General features: G+C 37.5%; 1 protein-coding gene across 8 annotated transcripts in view; it reads right to left on the bottom strand.

Moving 5' to 3' along the window:
* The window catches only part of map7b (microtubule-associated protein 7b), a 27,071-nt gene extending 10,473 nt beyond the window's left edge, over positions 1–16,598 (bottom strand). For 2 of the 8 annotated variants that reach the window (XM_043230152.1, XM_043230156.1), the window contains exons 1-5: positions 12,065–12,493; positions 3,162–3,284; positions 2,999–3,073; positions 1,092–1,255; positions 755–869 (exon numbers count right to left, since the gene is read on the bottom strand). In XM_043230152.1, the coding sequence (XP_043086087.1) occupies positions 755–869; positions 1,092–1,255; positions 2,999–3,073; positions 3,162–3,284; positions 12,065–12,182 (595 nt within the window). In that variant the 5' untranslated portion in view covers positions 12,183–12,493. Of the gene's footprint in view, positions 1–754; positions 870–1,091; positions 1,256–2,998; positions 3,074–3,161; positions 3,285–12,064; positions 12,496–16,492 lie in introns of those variants that run through there. The other 6 variants (XM_043230153.1, XM_043230151.1, XM_043230157.1 and 3 more) reach the window with 6 other exon arrangements.

Below are 16,598 nucleotides of genomic sequence, written 5' to 3'. Positions count from 1 at the left end.
AGAATCATACAGAGAGAAAGAGAAAGAAAGAGATATTGATGGAGCAGTAAATAAAGGAAGCAGGAGTGTGAGGTGATCTCATGGCTCTGAGTCAGCACATGCGAGTAGAGCGTACTGCAAACTATATGAACTTATATCTAAACATTTTAAAAACACATTAAAAAGTAACTAAAATCACAATACAAGTGTTTTTGGACTGTTTTAGATTTGAAAAATGAAGACAGCTATAAATCTTAGTATTTTAATTTTACAATTCTATCTGCACTGTTAAATACATGTATTATTATTTTTGTTAAATACATTTCAAAAAATATGTTTAACTGCAGAGAAATTAGTAACTTCTTATTTTGTTACATATTTTTATTTAACAGTAATAATTATGTCATGTTTCAAACTGTAACAGTGAAGTTAGAGGGGGAAAAAAATATTTTTAAGGGGGGAAAAAAAAACAATTTTGCAATTTTGCATTCATCATGCATCACAGTAAAGTGACACTTTTAGCAGCAAAACATAATGTTCTGCACTAGCAAGCAACTTCAAATATTCCCAGTGTTTGATTCTGAAGATATTTTTGTGTGTATTTTATTGTCTTCCAGACAAAAATTTAAAAAAAAGGAAAAAGGGGATGTTACAGCTACCCTCTAGTCGACAAGCAGCATCATTTGAGCATTTTTTTTTTAATTTTCCACAATCTCTTTATACAATTTAACCATATTGCTCATTCTAAGCAGTGTGCACTTGTGAGTGTGCGTACCGTTGTTTTGTGAGGTGCTAGCGGAAAGCGTTCCACCCCAGCTCCAGCGGTTAGACTTGGGCCTGGCTCTCTGACTCCTCTCCATGGTCCTCCTGATAACGGCCTCATACCGGGCCTGAAATGCACACAAAAACATTCTCATTGCAGAAATTGGACAAAAATATACTTTTTACTTTGTTTTTCAAAAATGTATCCTGCATGTCCACCCTCTAACACAGATGTACACACCACTTTTTACAAAACGTAAGGTTCACCTTTAGTATTTCTTTTAAAATAATCAAAAAGCTCCTGTATATATTCAAAGTGATGACACGACGTAATACAGATTCTCAAGCACCTTCTCCTCCTCGAGTCTCTGCCGTCGTTTCTCCTCCACAGCAGCGCGTCTCCTGTCCTCTTTCACCCGCTGCTCCTCCAGCTTTTTCCTGCGCTCCTCCAATTGTCTCTCATGAAACTGCCGGGCTTTTTCCTCTCTCTCCAACCACTTGGAACCCCGTGCAGCTGCACACACACACGCAATTCAGTTCAAGTTTATTTGTTCAGTGTTTTTCCACGATACATAACTTTGAAACAAGACTCTTTAATAGTGCCTTGTTATATGTTACAATTAGTACATCGGTCAAACTTTAATGCACCAAGGTTATCTCCATATGTAATATACAACTATAAGATAACATATTCTGCAACACTTTGAATGTGTTAAGCAGAAATGACATCTTATTTTTGGAATGATTAGGCTATAGTATAAAAATATATATATTTGACAGCTTTATATCTCGACTCAAAGTTGGCATCATCTAAAGTGATGAGAATTCCCTTAATCAAGAAAAGCAACTCTCTGGCAACTATAAATTTAGAAATACCTGCTGGAAAAGGGAGACTTGTTCATAATTTATATAATTTTGTTTGTAATTTCAACTCTTTCTGCAGTAAGGAAATCATTCTACCCATTCATCCACTTTTTCATCTATTTGCTCATAAAGCTAATAAACAGTTTAAGTTTAAGGTTTTTTAACTTTTCTCCCAAACACTTTCAACTGTTGAAAAAGGACAGCACAACTATACTAGCCTTCACAAACTGTTACTCACATCACAAAAATTAGCTGATTATAACAAGTCTTAAAAAGGTAGTTTAAAAGGTGAAAAATGGCCATGTGAAAGTTAACAAATAAAGCAAATATAAAGAAAAGCAGATGTTAATAATCAAGATTGTGGATTATCAATTTCATTAACGTCCAAGCACTCCAGTGAAGTGAGCATAATTAATCCAGCAATCTCTCACTGGCCTCTCTGTCCTGGCCTCTAACCCCTTACATAAAACTGGGTGTCCTGGTAACCACCTCGCCAAGAGTTTACATAACAACTGCACCTCACCACAGCAACCTGCCCCATCCAGTTAGTCATGCAGTTATGGACCGAGAAGAACAAAATGGGTAAAATTTTTTACATGGCAAAGGTAACAACAAGTGAAGGTCTAACTTTGCTTTTAGACCATACATCTGACACATTAAGACTCTGATTAGGACTTGGTTAGGGTCAAAGGTGATTTCTACAGCATCTGGGTGTTTTCATTGTAAACCACCGACTCCTCAAGACCATGACCAAGCATATAACCTTGATAATACTTTCTTAATAATTGCCTTTATTCGTATGTTGCCTTTCAGTCTTACCAAAAGTGTGACGTACGTGAATGGCATTTCTGTCGTGCCTGGAAGTGTATCAGTTAAATATATATCAAAAGCTTATTGTTATTTATAAGGACTAAATATCAAGCCGTCAATGTGATGTCTCAACCGTTTACATTTTAACATTTTGTGGGTGAAGAATAGCTGCAAAAGAACTACTCATATACACCCCATAAGGTCTTGCACGGCCAAACTACATTTCCCATCATTCTCGGAGGGAGAACAAAAGTGATGAAAACAAAGTAGGCTTCAAAAACACACTAAATGCTCATACTCTTCTTGTATTGGTTGTAATGCCACTGAGACAAATCAGTTGAAAGATTAAAAGGAGAAATATGAAACTGCCCACTTCTTTCTTGACCAAAAATAACAAAAATAATGCATATGACATGGTAATTACAATCAAAATAACGTGACTAATCAAACCCTAAAAACAAGTCTCATCGTACTGAATTTCCCACTAAATATACTGCTTGATTCAGAAACGTGAGGAAGTGAAACATGTAGCACAAGCACTTTCATGTTGTCTTTAATGACATCATGCGTATGTTTGTCACACCGTTCTGCTTGTCCAGCTCCTCCCTCCGTTCGCGGGCGAGTCTCTGTCTTTCATCGTTCTTCAGCATGAGAGGCTCTGCAAACACAAGCACACCGACGCTGGATGAGCTCTTGGGAGGCGTCTGCACACATGTACAGCTAGCGAAACGCGAGCGGCGTCTGACCTGGTCTGGTAGCAGTGTGTATCTCTGTAGGGCTGGGAATGGTGTAGGTGTACTGTCCAGAGGCAGATGAGTCCGGTCGGCTCCATGATGACTTGTCATCTGCTCTGAGAAGACAGTCGGAGCCTGAATGACAAAGACAGAAAAGAGAGAAGCAGTTCATTCGTTACTACACTGAGAATGAAGAAAAAGAGAAAGTGAACGTTATTTATATTTGACTTCCTTGGAAAGCTCTGGCTTACGGCAAAGCATTAACAATGTTTATTTCAACTCAGACATCCTGGATTATTGTTATCAATTGTTTCTTGCTATTAAAATAAAACATATCATATGTAATATATGATAATAAGTTAATTCTATAAAAATATACGTGTTCCAAGAACTGCACACATACTAGTCATTTTGTCATTGTATTTATTTTTCTGTAAAAATAACAGTTTTATTAGCAAAGTGATTTTCACGATACATATTGCACCAAAGCGTTGTCAGAAAGCAAAGCTGTATGTTGTACATAATGTTGATTTACTTAAAGATCCCCTCACACTCCAGGAAGTGACGGTTACAAAGTTTATGACTTGACAGACCTCAGCCTGGGCAGTAAACAATTCCCTGAAAACAGGTGCCAGATAGGCTTATGAAGCCATGAGTAAATAAGTATATGGCATGAGAAGGTTTGCAGGCAAAAAGTGTATTTGTAGTGGCACGGTAATCACATCTCTACATCTGCAAGCTTCCTGGGATCAGTAACAGATACTCCAGCACATGTCAGAATCAGCATACTGATCAAATTGTGTTATTGATTCCACCCCTATAAAAACAATCAACCTCCTACTGTATGTGACATCCTGCATATCAATCAATATTAGTTACATGTTACCTTGTTGTGCCATCAGGCATGTCATCAGCTAAAGATAAAAAAAAAATCTGAACACACCCCCAAAATACATATATTAGCACATTAAATGATGTATCTTATACTGTAAGCATATACTACTGTTCTGTAAAAGTTAAAAGCAGCACTTAGCAATCATGATAACAGTACAATATATTAAAATAAAGTACTAATATAGTATAGTAAAGTATAGCATTGTAGAATTCTTATTGCTATTAAAGTACCTGCCAAAGGTTTGGAAACATTACAATAATTATAAAATAAATATCTTCTGCTCATCAAGGCTGAACTAATATGATTTAAAAAAAAAAAAAAAAAAAAAAAAAAGTTACTCTGGGTTTCAGTGTCACATGATCTTTTAGACATCGTTGCAATTTATTTGACTCTCCAGAAAAGTTTCTGATTATTATCAATGTTGAAAACTATTTTTTTTTGCTTCATATTTTGTATGGAAATGGTGACACACATTAATTTTCAGGATTTTTTCAAATAAATTATTGATTGTATATATGAATTACATTTGTGTATTAAATAGAAATCATTTTAAATGTCTTCACTCATTATGTTACTTTCATGCATGAATAAAATTATAAAATACAAATATTGAGTCGTACCGACTGATGTCAAATTGCCACTAATGTAAAAGTGAAAGTAAAATGTGCGTGGTTACTTTTTAAAACCAAGCTATTTAAAAGCATAGGTGTGGGAAGTGAGGGAAAACTCAAATGAACCTAAAGCAGCTAACTGCTTGTCGCTGATATGCAGCAAATTTAAAAGCAAAAGTAAAACATGCATTGTGCTTACAGATTATTTAAAACCGAAGAAAAGTGAGGACAAGATTGAAAACTCAAATGACCCCCCACCACGGTGATACCGGTATTACCGGTGTTGTTACATGTCGATTAATTGAAACCAAGAACAGTACAGTAACAGCAGACATGTGGTGTGACAGACTATATAGCCTGTTACAGAATTACGTCACAACTGTTTTATGACAGCACTAACAAACTTAAATTCCGCCATTCATCGGAAAAATACAGATATCCATATTCACACGAAAAAAAAAAAAGAAAAAGAAATCACATCCCTGGATATAAATGCCTCGTTCTTTCATTTATTCGTTCATTCAAAAATACGTCCTACACATAAGAACAATCATATGCTAGTGTGTATTATAGCTCCCACAAACTGATCTTTAAACATTGCTACCCATAATTCCACAGTAGGTGGAGGAGGGGACGAACAAGCCGTGGGCAGATGGTGCGTCTAGACGAGGAGGGAATAGATAAAGGACAAAAACAATCAAAACTAGCAAACCATTTTAGTCATTGATGACTCATGGCAAAAAAAATAAACATAGCATCCTTTTCTACATCAAACTATGATCCTATGATTTCAACGTCATAAAACTAAAACTAGATCAAAAGTAGGGATGTTATTGAACTGAATATTTAAAGGGCTGCTACTAAAATAAGAAGTCTGTTCTCTGCCTCAGTTTCATCTACTCCACACACTGAAGCATGCGTGATGCTTCTGATGTTTTCAGTTTCTGATGTCTCACAATATGAAGGCATGGGCTTCATCTCCAGAGCTGCTCTGAGTCACTTCATCCTCATTTCACCATTTCATTTGATAAAAACTACTGTTGAATACACACAGAGATTCAAGTCTCTTAACTACAACGCATCAAAGCCATCTAAATAATGATTTAACTCGAAGAAATGAACAAATATATTAATAGTACATAACAGAATATTCTAGCAACAAGATATAATTAAAACAATATCACAATCTTTTTACATCCATGTTTTAATTTAAACTGTAAGCTTCTGTAATTCAGGACTTTGTGAAAAAGAGGGTAAACTGAAAGCAAACAGCTGATAGTTGTTGAACTGCTGCAAATGTAAAAGCTAAAGTAAAGCACTTACGGACTATTTAAACTCACAGGAAAAAAGTGGAAAACTCCCACCATGGTGATTCCGGTATTACCAGTGTTATCACACCATCACAAACCATATATTTTTTTCAATATTAATATTGCATTTTTCAGAATCAATGCAGTATCACCAAACGAAATAAAGCAATACTCATGTGTGTCGATATTTTCTTACACCCCTAATCCTAAAGAGGTGCCATGACTCTAGAATGCTGTCTACTCAGGCGGCTCATTACGTGCTAGAACAGAGCTATTGTGATATTATTCGATCTATTTCCGTGTGTGATCCCTGAGGAGATGGAACCGAAACGGCCGCCACTTGCTCTAGATTCCAGGACAATGCCGCTCCTGATTTATCCCAGGCCAAACTCTGTCTGACCCATTTTACCCGCTTTCCAAAAACACAAGATATCGCATTTGTGAGACCAACAATGGGCAAAGGTCTTGAGTGAATACTGAGGGCAATTTCTGAAAAATTCCAGAAAAAGAAACGAATCTTAACAAAATGTCATCGTTGTTTCGCATTTCATTCAGAAAGGATCACCTCAGTATTTACCAGCTCTGAAAAGAAACCCCACTACTACAGTAATCTAACCCGGACTTATCAGATCTCCACTGAGACGTATTAAAAAGCAGCATACATGTTTATCAATTCCTGAGAGAATGTAAAGCCTAAAAATGAGTGTGTGTGTGTGTGTGTGATGGCTTTAGCTCATTACTTGACGGTAAGGGACGCCCAGTGCTGTTTAACCCAGAAATTACCTAACAGCAAATCTGAAATTGCAAGCTCAAGTTTTGACACTTCAAGCTCCAAGCTTTATAAAACTGTGAAAAAACAATCCTAAACAACTGCTGCGTCGCTTCAACGCAAATGGTTTGATCTCTGGTAAATGTCATTAATGGCGACCTTACTGTGACTGAAATCATCCGGCGTGTACGCCATCTAAACAAACACCAGTCTATTGTGAATTTAACCTGACACCCGTGGGGCGTGTTTGTGTGAACAACTGATTTTGCCTTCATGCAGCTCGCTCATAAAGGCTTTTTATTTCACCCATATATGCCCAAGGGGTGCAAAAACAATCAAAACTCTGCACATGAAGTCAACATCAACTAGTCTATACTAGGACAAAAGATAGACCTGTTACCATAGTGCCATAAAACCTTTCCTGTCGAGATTAGACATAAAATGCATAAACTGAGCCCATTCTGACAGGTTTTGAGGTTTTTCTCTCCCTTCCAGCACAGGACATAAAATTCTACCGGCTCATGAACCTTTGCTCTAAGGCCCATGCCTGATTAGCTTACTAATCTGTGTCCTGAATGCTGGGCTGTGCAGCTCGGTTAAGTATACAGTGACAGCAAAACAGAATAAACAAGAAGAGTACACAGACACCGACCGCATACAGCAGCAATCAGTATTAATACAATCACATTAAGGTAGTTACGCAAACTTTAGAACGTTGGGATGTTTAGCCAACAAATAAACTTATGATGAACGGGGCTCAACATATGACGGCATACAGGCTTTGTTTAAAAATAACCATAGCTAGTTATTTAGTCAAAGTCCAAGAAGTGTTGTTAGTTCAGGCTAGGCTCCTGTATGTCAGTGTGCTTCTGCCATGAAAAATTTAAATAAATAAAACTAAATAAAATAACTAAGAATTTAAATTAAAAATTAACTATTTTTTACAATTTAATAAAATACATGAAACAAATGCATGCAATTGATACTTTTATTCTCCAAATTAAAAGTTTACCCAATTTTTATTTATTTTCTTAAACTGTGGTGGAAACAAGTTTCCATATAACCCATTTTAAAGTAAGCACAGTCAAATTATCCAGAAATGTGCAGTGTTATATAGATCGAGGAGGATTTGATTCCACTTTTTTTGGAAATGGGCTCATTCTCCAACTCGCCTAGAGTTAATAAGTTGAGTATTACCACTTTTAGCATAGCTTAGCATAGATCATTGAATCCAATTAGACCAATAGCGCTGCGTTCAAAAATGACCAAAGAGTTTCAGAATTTTTTCCTATTTAAAACACGCTCCATTTTGGGCTATTTGCACAAACAGACAGATAGGCAAACTAAAATGCAAACACAGGCACATACGTGGTGTGACACTCTAGCAGTAGCCCTTTTTTTAATTTATACTGCTGTCGAATTTGTCCATCTTGGCTCTGCTGTGAACCGTTTCCATGCCAGTGTGTGCACAAAAGCAGAACTGCCGAGGTCCGAAGACAAAACGTCGAATAAATGCTATGTAAATCAGGAGCCTGCTTTTGTTGCACAAGATAATATATGGAAGAAGCAAGAAGAAAAATACCCGTTAAAAATAAACGCTTGTTTACCATCTTATTTGCCAATTTTGTATCTGTTGCAAAATCTCAATTTGCGCACCATCTATCAAAAATAAGGATTAATGTGTCACACATAATATTAAAAAGAGTCTGAATGCTTTCCAGGAGCGTCTTCCTGTTTCCCAGGTGTCAGATTATCCAGTTTTAGGGGGCAAAGAGTTGGGCCTTGTACTGTACTCAAATCAATTACAGTTTGTTTTTTTATGAGGAACTGCTTAGGAGGTAGAAAGTTAAATCTGAACAATTTTGGTTGACTTTAACCTGCAAAAAGGCCCCCAAAAAAGGTACAGGGGGTCCATTAAAAAAAAACTAAAACAAGAAATAACCAATATAAAAATATAAGAAAATGTATGCAAAGGGGTGAAAAGCAATATAATTTATATTATATAATATATTTTTAATTCTTATATGGAATAAAAAGAAAATATATAATTGAGACATTTTAGGACAATTATCCTTATTTATTTATTTTTTTTGTTTTATTTTGTGGCAGAAAATAAGAACCTGAAAATGAAATTATTAAATTAAAAAAATTGGATTATGCATTATTAAAAAAAATATATTTATCCTTAGCGCAATGACACACTGGTTTTCTGTTTACTTTTGAAAGCATGTTCACAAAACATGTACTATGTACATTTGTTCATACACTGTCTTTACATTTTAGGAAATGTTTCCTTGCAAAGAGGATCATCATATATGGAACTTGGCATGAAACATTTTTTTAACATATCTGGTTTAGGAAATGCACATCACAGAGCTCTTACCTTGAATTTTACTCATAGTTTTGGAGAATACTGGAAAACCTCATGCAAATCTCCCGTCTAGACCACCAAGGATGCCATCCTAATCCAATACATCAGACACAACCTCATGCATGCAAAGTCCAAAGGATACAACATCCATCATAGCTTGATGATTATGTGTGTGCTCACTCATGGTCAAACGAAAAGAGGAATATGGAGACATGGATGAGAAAAAAAACTGGACTTTCACCCAAACTCTTCAATCTGAGACTGATTGAAAGGAGATAGTAGATCCCCCTCTTTGAGCATGTAAATGTGAGATTATAAATCTCAATTGTGTGCGTGTGTGTGTGTGATTGCTGTGTGTGCAGAACAGAACAAGTACAAGATTAGAGAGAGAGAGAGAGAGAGAGAGAGAGAGAGAGAGAGAGAGAGACGGAGAGAGAGAGAGAGAGATCAGCGATTAGAGTGCAACTCTCCACATGGCACCAGGGTGTGTGTGTGTGTGTGTTGGGGCGGGAAGGCTCAGAGATCTGAGCAGCTTAGCGGCAGCTAATGCTAAGCTTACAGAGAGCAGAAGAGAGAGCAGCCTTACCCTCACCAACCAGTACAAGACAAATCAAACAGGACCTAATTTAACCCAATTTATATTGTTCCGGAGTGTGTTAGACAACATCTACTTTACAACACCTAACATTCAGGTTAATGATTCGTCGAAACAATGTGAAATGATAGAAACAAATGTGCAAGTCAATCTGAGTCTGAATTTTCACACGAGTACATCTATTGTTTCTTTAACACAACACCTTTTCCCTTTGAATGCGGTTTTTCTCTCAGTAAGTGATCCATAAGCAGCTTGGACGCATTTAGTGCACTGTCTAGATTTACTGCCCTTCCTCCCCTGAAAAACAACGGGGTGCTATTTTATCCAATGAGCACTTTGGGAAATGTACAAGGAATAAACCACAGCAAAGCAACACGGTATCAGAGTACAGAACAAGGCTAAATTCACATTCAGTAGTTGGGGTTACATTTACTAAAAGGTGTATATATATATATATATATATATATATATATATTTTTTTATATATATATATATATTTTATTTTATTTTTTCTTCATGAACAAATCTAATTATGCTATGCAAATCTAATTATACAGTTAATTTTTTATTGTGGACTAAAATCCCCCCTTAAAGGTTGAGACAAACAAGACATTGCCTCCTCACTAACTGACTACTGAATTAGTTTACCATCCTTACACATCCACGCTTGGAATGCTTTATTCTTTTGTGCACAGTTTTTGTGGCACACCCTGACAGAAGCCACTTAAATAGAAGAGCAGCGACTGGATCTAAAAATCTCTAAATGGCATACGGCCCATTTCTCCATTTCTAAGTTACCAGAACCCCACCAAAAAAAATCCTAAGAGTGTATGTGCGTAATGCCTCCAGCATTAGCCCAGTGAGGCGGCGGCATTTTGAGTTCAGAGGGATTTTGAACCTAGCTGAGCGCAGTCTTGTGACCCAAATCGGAGCATGTGAAAAGCCAAACGGAAGTCATAGGTTAAAGCATGTTTACCTTACATTTTAATGTTAGGTGATTTAGGCATTAGCACGACTTCAGACAAATTAATACATATATAGAAAGATATCTGTCATCTTAGTTCTAGAAATGAAATTACTAAACGTGAGCATTAATCTACATCCCTAATTTACATTAAGCCTCAGTCCATCCACCTCTATGTGGATCATTCCAGTCGCTTTCCAGAGCCGAGCTGCTGTTTACATTCCACTTCCTGGTGGTCATGTGACCCACCCACAGCCCAGGCCATCCTGTCCGACTTGTCAGTCATCTGCCATTGCTGTAGCGACAATGGGTGGGGCAAAACCGCCACTCCCAACCAGAAATGAGAGCAAAAATCTTTAGCTGCTCAGCAGGAGCAGTGCTAAAACTGACACTCAAGACTAATAAATGCGTTTTGCTCCACTTCGGTGTAATAGATATGATGCTGACGCTCACTCTAGACTCGCTGACATCATTCTCAGTCTGCATTCACAAAACTGCCCTTAAAACTCATTTAGGCAAACAAATACTAGAACAAATCAGCTTATGAGGATACTCAAAACTAAATAACTTAACCCGATTTGCCAGTAAAATTAACTAATTACTTAGAATTATCTAACTGAACATTTAAAACCAAATTTCGGTATTTTAGGTCATAGTCAAGAATGCGAGCTTCAGAAAACACAGGGTCTTAAAACTTCTTAGTAAGACTTGTGTTTTTAAAAGCATCACATATGCTGCATTTTCATATGATGCTTTTTAAAACTGCTGCATAGACAAACAAATGCCAACACATACAGACACGAACCGAAATGAAACCCTATCTGAAGCTGTTAGCCACTAAGTATTAAGGCCACATTTTCCTTTACGCACATTTAGCTACTGAATCAGGGCTCTAAAATAGGTTGTCCTGAATTCCCACTAAGACATTTAGACTTCACGTACTTCGGTTTTCATGGAGACTGTTTGTAATAATTGTACAAGGGGAAAATATGTTTTATGAAAAAGGTATGCTAAACCTGGTCAGTTTCCTTAGGATTTCACTCTTTTTTGGAGTTTCACATAGTGACAAATATATATATATATATATATATTTCACATAATATTTGAAAATAATGTTATATTTATATATTTGTGTATACACACACAACAGAATATTCTATATTGCATATATAAAAACTGTAACGTTCACACATGACTAACCCTACACTTCTATGCCGTCATCTGATCACACACACACCAGTTCTAAAACACAAATGCAAGTTTTAACTTTCGCAAACTACAGAACGCACAGACACACTGCTCACTTAATAGGCCAGGTATTAGCTTAGCACCCCTGAGAGCAATACCCCAGTGTTTTATATCAGCCTTCTTAATCTTTCCTATCCTGACCTCCAACGTACCTCCTCCTTTCCTTCGTCTCTTGCGGCTCCGCTGGCCCTCCTCTTCCTCAGCGATGGTGGAGAGAGATGGGATAGCTGACCTGCAGGCCCCCCTCCTCATCCTGAGGGGGGCCGGCATCCTCCCCTCTTCTCCTGTGCCTCTCTCTTTATCGGTACCTAGCGCTGCTAACAGCTAGCACCCCACGCATCTCCTCTGATTGATCTCGGATGATACAGCACACAGTAGGAAGACTAACAGACACAGTAAGAGCTGGAAGAGCCGGCAAGACAGACTGAAAGGAAAGAGAGAGGAGTCAAAACTACTTCCAGTCCAGCCTGGCTTACTGACGTTCCTGTAATCCACAGAAGCGGCTGGCTCTCTTCTTCCTTAAGCTTGAGAGACACGGCTGCTCTAGTTGCTGATGCTGCCACTGTGTCTCTCCAGGTCCGTCTTTCTCTCTCTCTCTCTCTCTCTCTTTCTCTCGCTCTCTCTCTCTCTCTCTCTCTCCCTCTCTCAGGCCCTAATGGAGAAAGTACCACAGACTGACAAATGCCCTGAAACACTGCCTCACACGCACACAGTTCTCCGTTTCCTACTGAAATATTCAGTATGAAGGCCAGCAAGGTGAGCCAGCGGATTAACAGACACCATGACAGTTACAGGTCGCAATATAGTAAAGAAATTAATTATTGCGAATCCAAAATAACTCATTTCTGCCAAAGGTACAGTCGCAGTTTTTGCAAGATTTCAAAAACTGGCCAAAAACCTGAGATCTGCATGAAAAACCTTTCACCCTCACATTAAATTCCACATCGTGCAAATTCCTATATCGAAATGACTGGATTTTGCCCATGAAAATTCATCAAACAATACACATGGAGGCAGTTGCCCCACATCTAAAATCTATTTAAACTCTGACTGTGGCTACAATGCGTTCAGAAAGCAAATACACCGGCTAGGGATGGGTCAGAACGATCGCCTCGTCATTCAACAGCGCTCGAACATCAAAAGAGCTCAAACTGAATGTGATGAGTCAAAAGGATTGGGCACAACAACATCTTTCCATTGTGTTATATTTGCTGGCAGTGTGCAAAAACAAACAGCCAGAATTAAAACGAACGAATAATGATCCAGTTTTTTAATGAACTGGAAAAAAAGTTGGTGTTTTGAACCAGTCTAATGAGATACTGAATCCATCAGAGCAGTTTTTGCCTGTGTCCCACCCTTTACTGTCAGCAGTGTGTGTGTGTGTGTGTGTGTGTGTGTGTGTGTGTGTGTGTGTGTGTGTGTGTGTGTGTGTGTGTGTGTGTGTGTGCTTATGAATGAGAAACAGCTGATAGTCAAGTTTACAGCCAACGGGTGAATGACACGTAAAGATCAACCTATGACCTACTGCAAACTGAAAAGCATCAGAAATGACTCTCGCTCACAAACACCAAGCTTATGCAGTAATGAATACTGTAATTGAACACCTCCTTTACATGCAATGCATTTGACTAAAACCACTATAACCACCAAATGATTGCAACTGTAATTAGGGTAGGGTACCGACCGAATTGCGTCGGTACTACTATGTAACGATTCTCTTTAAATCGATTGATCCCAAATTTTGGTACCTGAGAACGCATCTGGTCACGTAAGTTTTTTTGGATGAATAAAAGGTCTGTCACTTAATTAGAATAGTTACTTTACGTGAGTATTAAAAAGCAAAAGAATATCCTATTTAAATTTATATATATATATATATATATATATATATATATATATATATTTTTTTTTTTTTTTTTTTTTTTATTATGTTTTGTTTACTACACAAATACTGAAGCACGGCATGAACATCCGAATTTAATCTCCAGAGATGCTGTGAGTCACTTCATGATAATTGTACCGTTTCATCTGAGACAACTAACATCATATCATACTGTATACACACAGAAGCTTCACAGCAACCTGTCAAAATAAAGGTATGATATAACACACAACGGAAATATATTACTCTTGCATTGCTTTTGCCAAAAATTAAAGGGTTTAATTTTTATTTGATTAAAAATAAATAAATGTTTCATGTCTTCATTTGATTATCAGAACAAGTAAAACACATATGAATTACTTGGAGAAAAAAAAGGAAAAAGAAAAATAATAAGTAAGGGCCCCAATGTTCAAAATGTTCAAATTGAGTTTTTTTCATTTAAATAAATGTTTGTTATTACACAGAAAGTAAAACACCAATTCTGTACCGGATTTCAGGTACAGATACCATTAAAAATTAGAAAGGTACTCAACCCTAACTTTCTCCTTTAATCCACTATGCCACCAATATGAATGTAAATTATTCACATAATTATTCCCACACATTGGTGAGAGTAAATCTAATATAACATCTTTTTAACATATTCGTATGAGAGACTATGAACTGTAGCTGTAGCTATAAACGTTGACGCATGTTGCATGAATAAGCCAATGCCTAATAATCGTACATGTGTACCAAATATAAAAAACTGCATAAGCCAACAGATTCCTGCGATGCTAACCATCTGCCTTTATTGGTAAACATTAAATCATCTGCAGCTGACTATATGAATTACACGCATTTCAGAACGTGACATCTGATGACACTGAAAACGCACTCATACACATGATTTTTTTACACTGTTATTGGCTGAGGCCAAAACAAATAAAAATGTGCATTTAGCACTCATAAATGGAAAGGTAGGATCGATTTAGCCGATAACTCATTCGATACATGAAGCGGATAAGATTAGCACAGCTACAATTCTCATAAACCAGCTTCGGTCACATACAAAACAATTGTTTTGATCCATGTCAATATGCTCCACTATACCAAATTTACCACACATTTACAAAAAACATAACTTTGTAGTATGCATGGTGCGTTACACCATGTTTAATATATAATTTACCCCCCAAAAATAACATTTGCTAAAAAAATGTACTCTTTAAGCCTTTCAAGATGTAGTTTGTTTCTTCACAGGAACAGATTTGGAGAAATTAAGCATTACATCACTTGGATGGCCAATGGATCCTCTGCAGCGAATGGGTGCCGCCAGAATGGCAGTCCAAACAGCTGATAAAAACATTTTAATAATCCACGAATAATCCACACTACTCCAGTCCATCGGTTAACATCTTGTAAAGCGAAAAGCTGTGTGTTTGTAATAAAAACAAAGTCTCAATTATGATGTTAACTTTGAATTTCCACTTCTGGCCATAAGAAGCAATAACAGAGGACTCGTATTTTACTCAGAAGCAATAATTTGAACTAAAACCTTTCGTTTACAAGATGTTAAGTGACGGACTAAAATTATTTTTATGGATGACGGCAATGTTTTACCCATTCACTGCAGTGGATCCAATGCTGAAGCAAGTGATCTTTCCATCTTGGACTGTGGGTAAAGTTTCAGCAAAATACTTTTTTGGGGGGTGAACTACTCCTTTAATGATTCTACTAATCAGCAAAGAAAATACGGTTTGAGCTGATGCTGATAATAATCAAATATAATTACAATAACCGTCTTCACATTTATACGCTCGATTTTTATCTATCTGTATATCGAAGCAAAAACACACACTATTACGATCATGCACCTACTCTCTACCTATCTACTTGCGTCTTATTTTTCTCGGTTCATAACAGAGGAAGCACAGGAATCTGATCTTTGCCCCTCAAGCCCCAAGAAACACAGTAACCTTACACTTTAACCAGCAACACTGTAGTTGCCTGTACCTAGAATCCACCAGCAAAACTATTGGTAACCACAAAGTACATTTTGCAAACCCAAAGGCTAAGTTATACATCCGTTGATCTGCAAAATAGACTTCATTCAAGTGGACTAAACCACTGAACTGCAGAAAACTACTATCTTGGTTGTTTCAGACATTTTTAATCAAGACAAATTGACAGTTGATAATAAGAGGGGTGTAAAGTTGCCGTGGGCGGGGCGATTTACATTTAAAAACAACATCAAAACAAATGAAGACAGGGTGACGTCGCTATACGTTTTAAAGAGCTGGTTTCGCGATACAAAACAGCAGCAAAAGCAAAACACTTCGTGTGGAAAAACTTCACATTGCATTAGACGCGATCGCGCGAACGCGCACGTAACAGGTGCTCCGCTCAAAACTGCTTCAACGGCGCTTAAACGAAACTAAACAGTACCAAAACCACATCAAAACATTAAAAATGTGTTTTCCTTCCTAATAACCGGTGTAAACACCCGCCGGCGGCGCTTTGGCTCAGCGTTTAGGCTGATTTACTGATTTAATCCCTTTCCTCTGACCGGCTCGCGCTGCTTCTGAGGTAAAAGTGTTTTTTATTGCGTGACAAGCACAACCAGCCGGCTCCGAAACAAGAAAAGGGTCCGGCGCGCCCGTACGGAAGCTGGACGGCACTTTTTGACCAACTTTACGTGAAATAAATAAACTCTCACCTTGGCTGGAGCTCTGACAGACGTCGCTTCCATCCCGCTCCGCCATTTCACCGACGTCACATGAGAGGATTAGAGCGCGCGCTTAGTACAAAAGCGTCACGCGCCC

The sequence above is a fragment of the Puntigrus tetrazona genome, unplaced genomic scaffold, assembly GCF_018831695.1.
Source record: "Puntigrus tetrazona isolate hp1 unplaced genomic scaffold, ASM1883169v1 S000000148, whole genome shotgun sequence".
NCBI lineage: Eukaryota > Metazoa > Chordata > Actinopteri > Cypriniformes > Cyprinidae > Puntigrus > Puntigrus tetrazona.
This window is presented reverse-complemented; position numbering and strand designations above follow the sequence as displayed.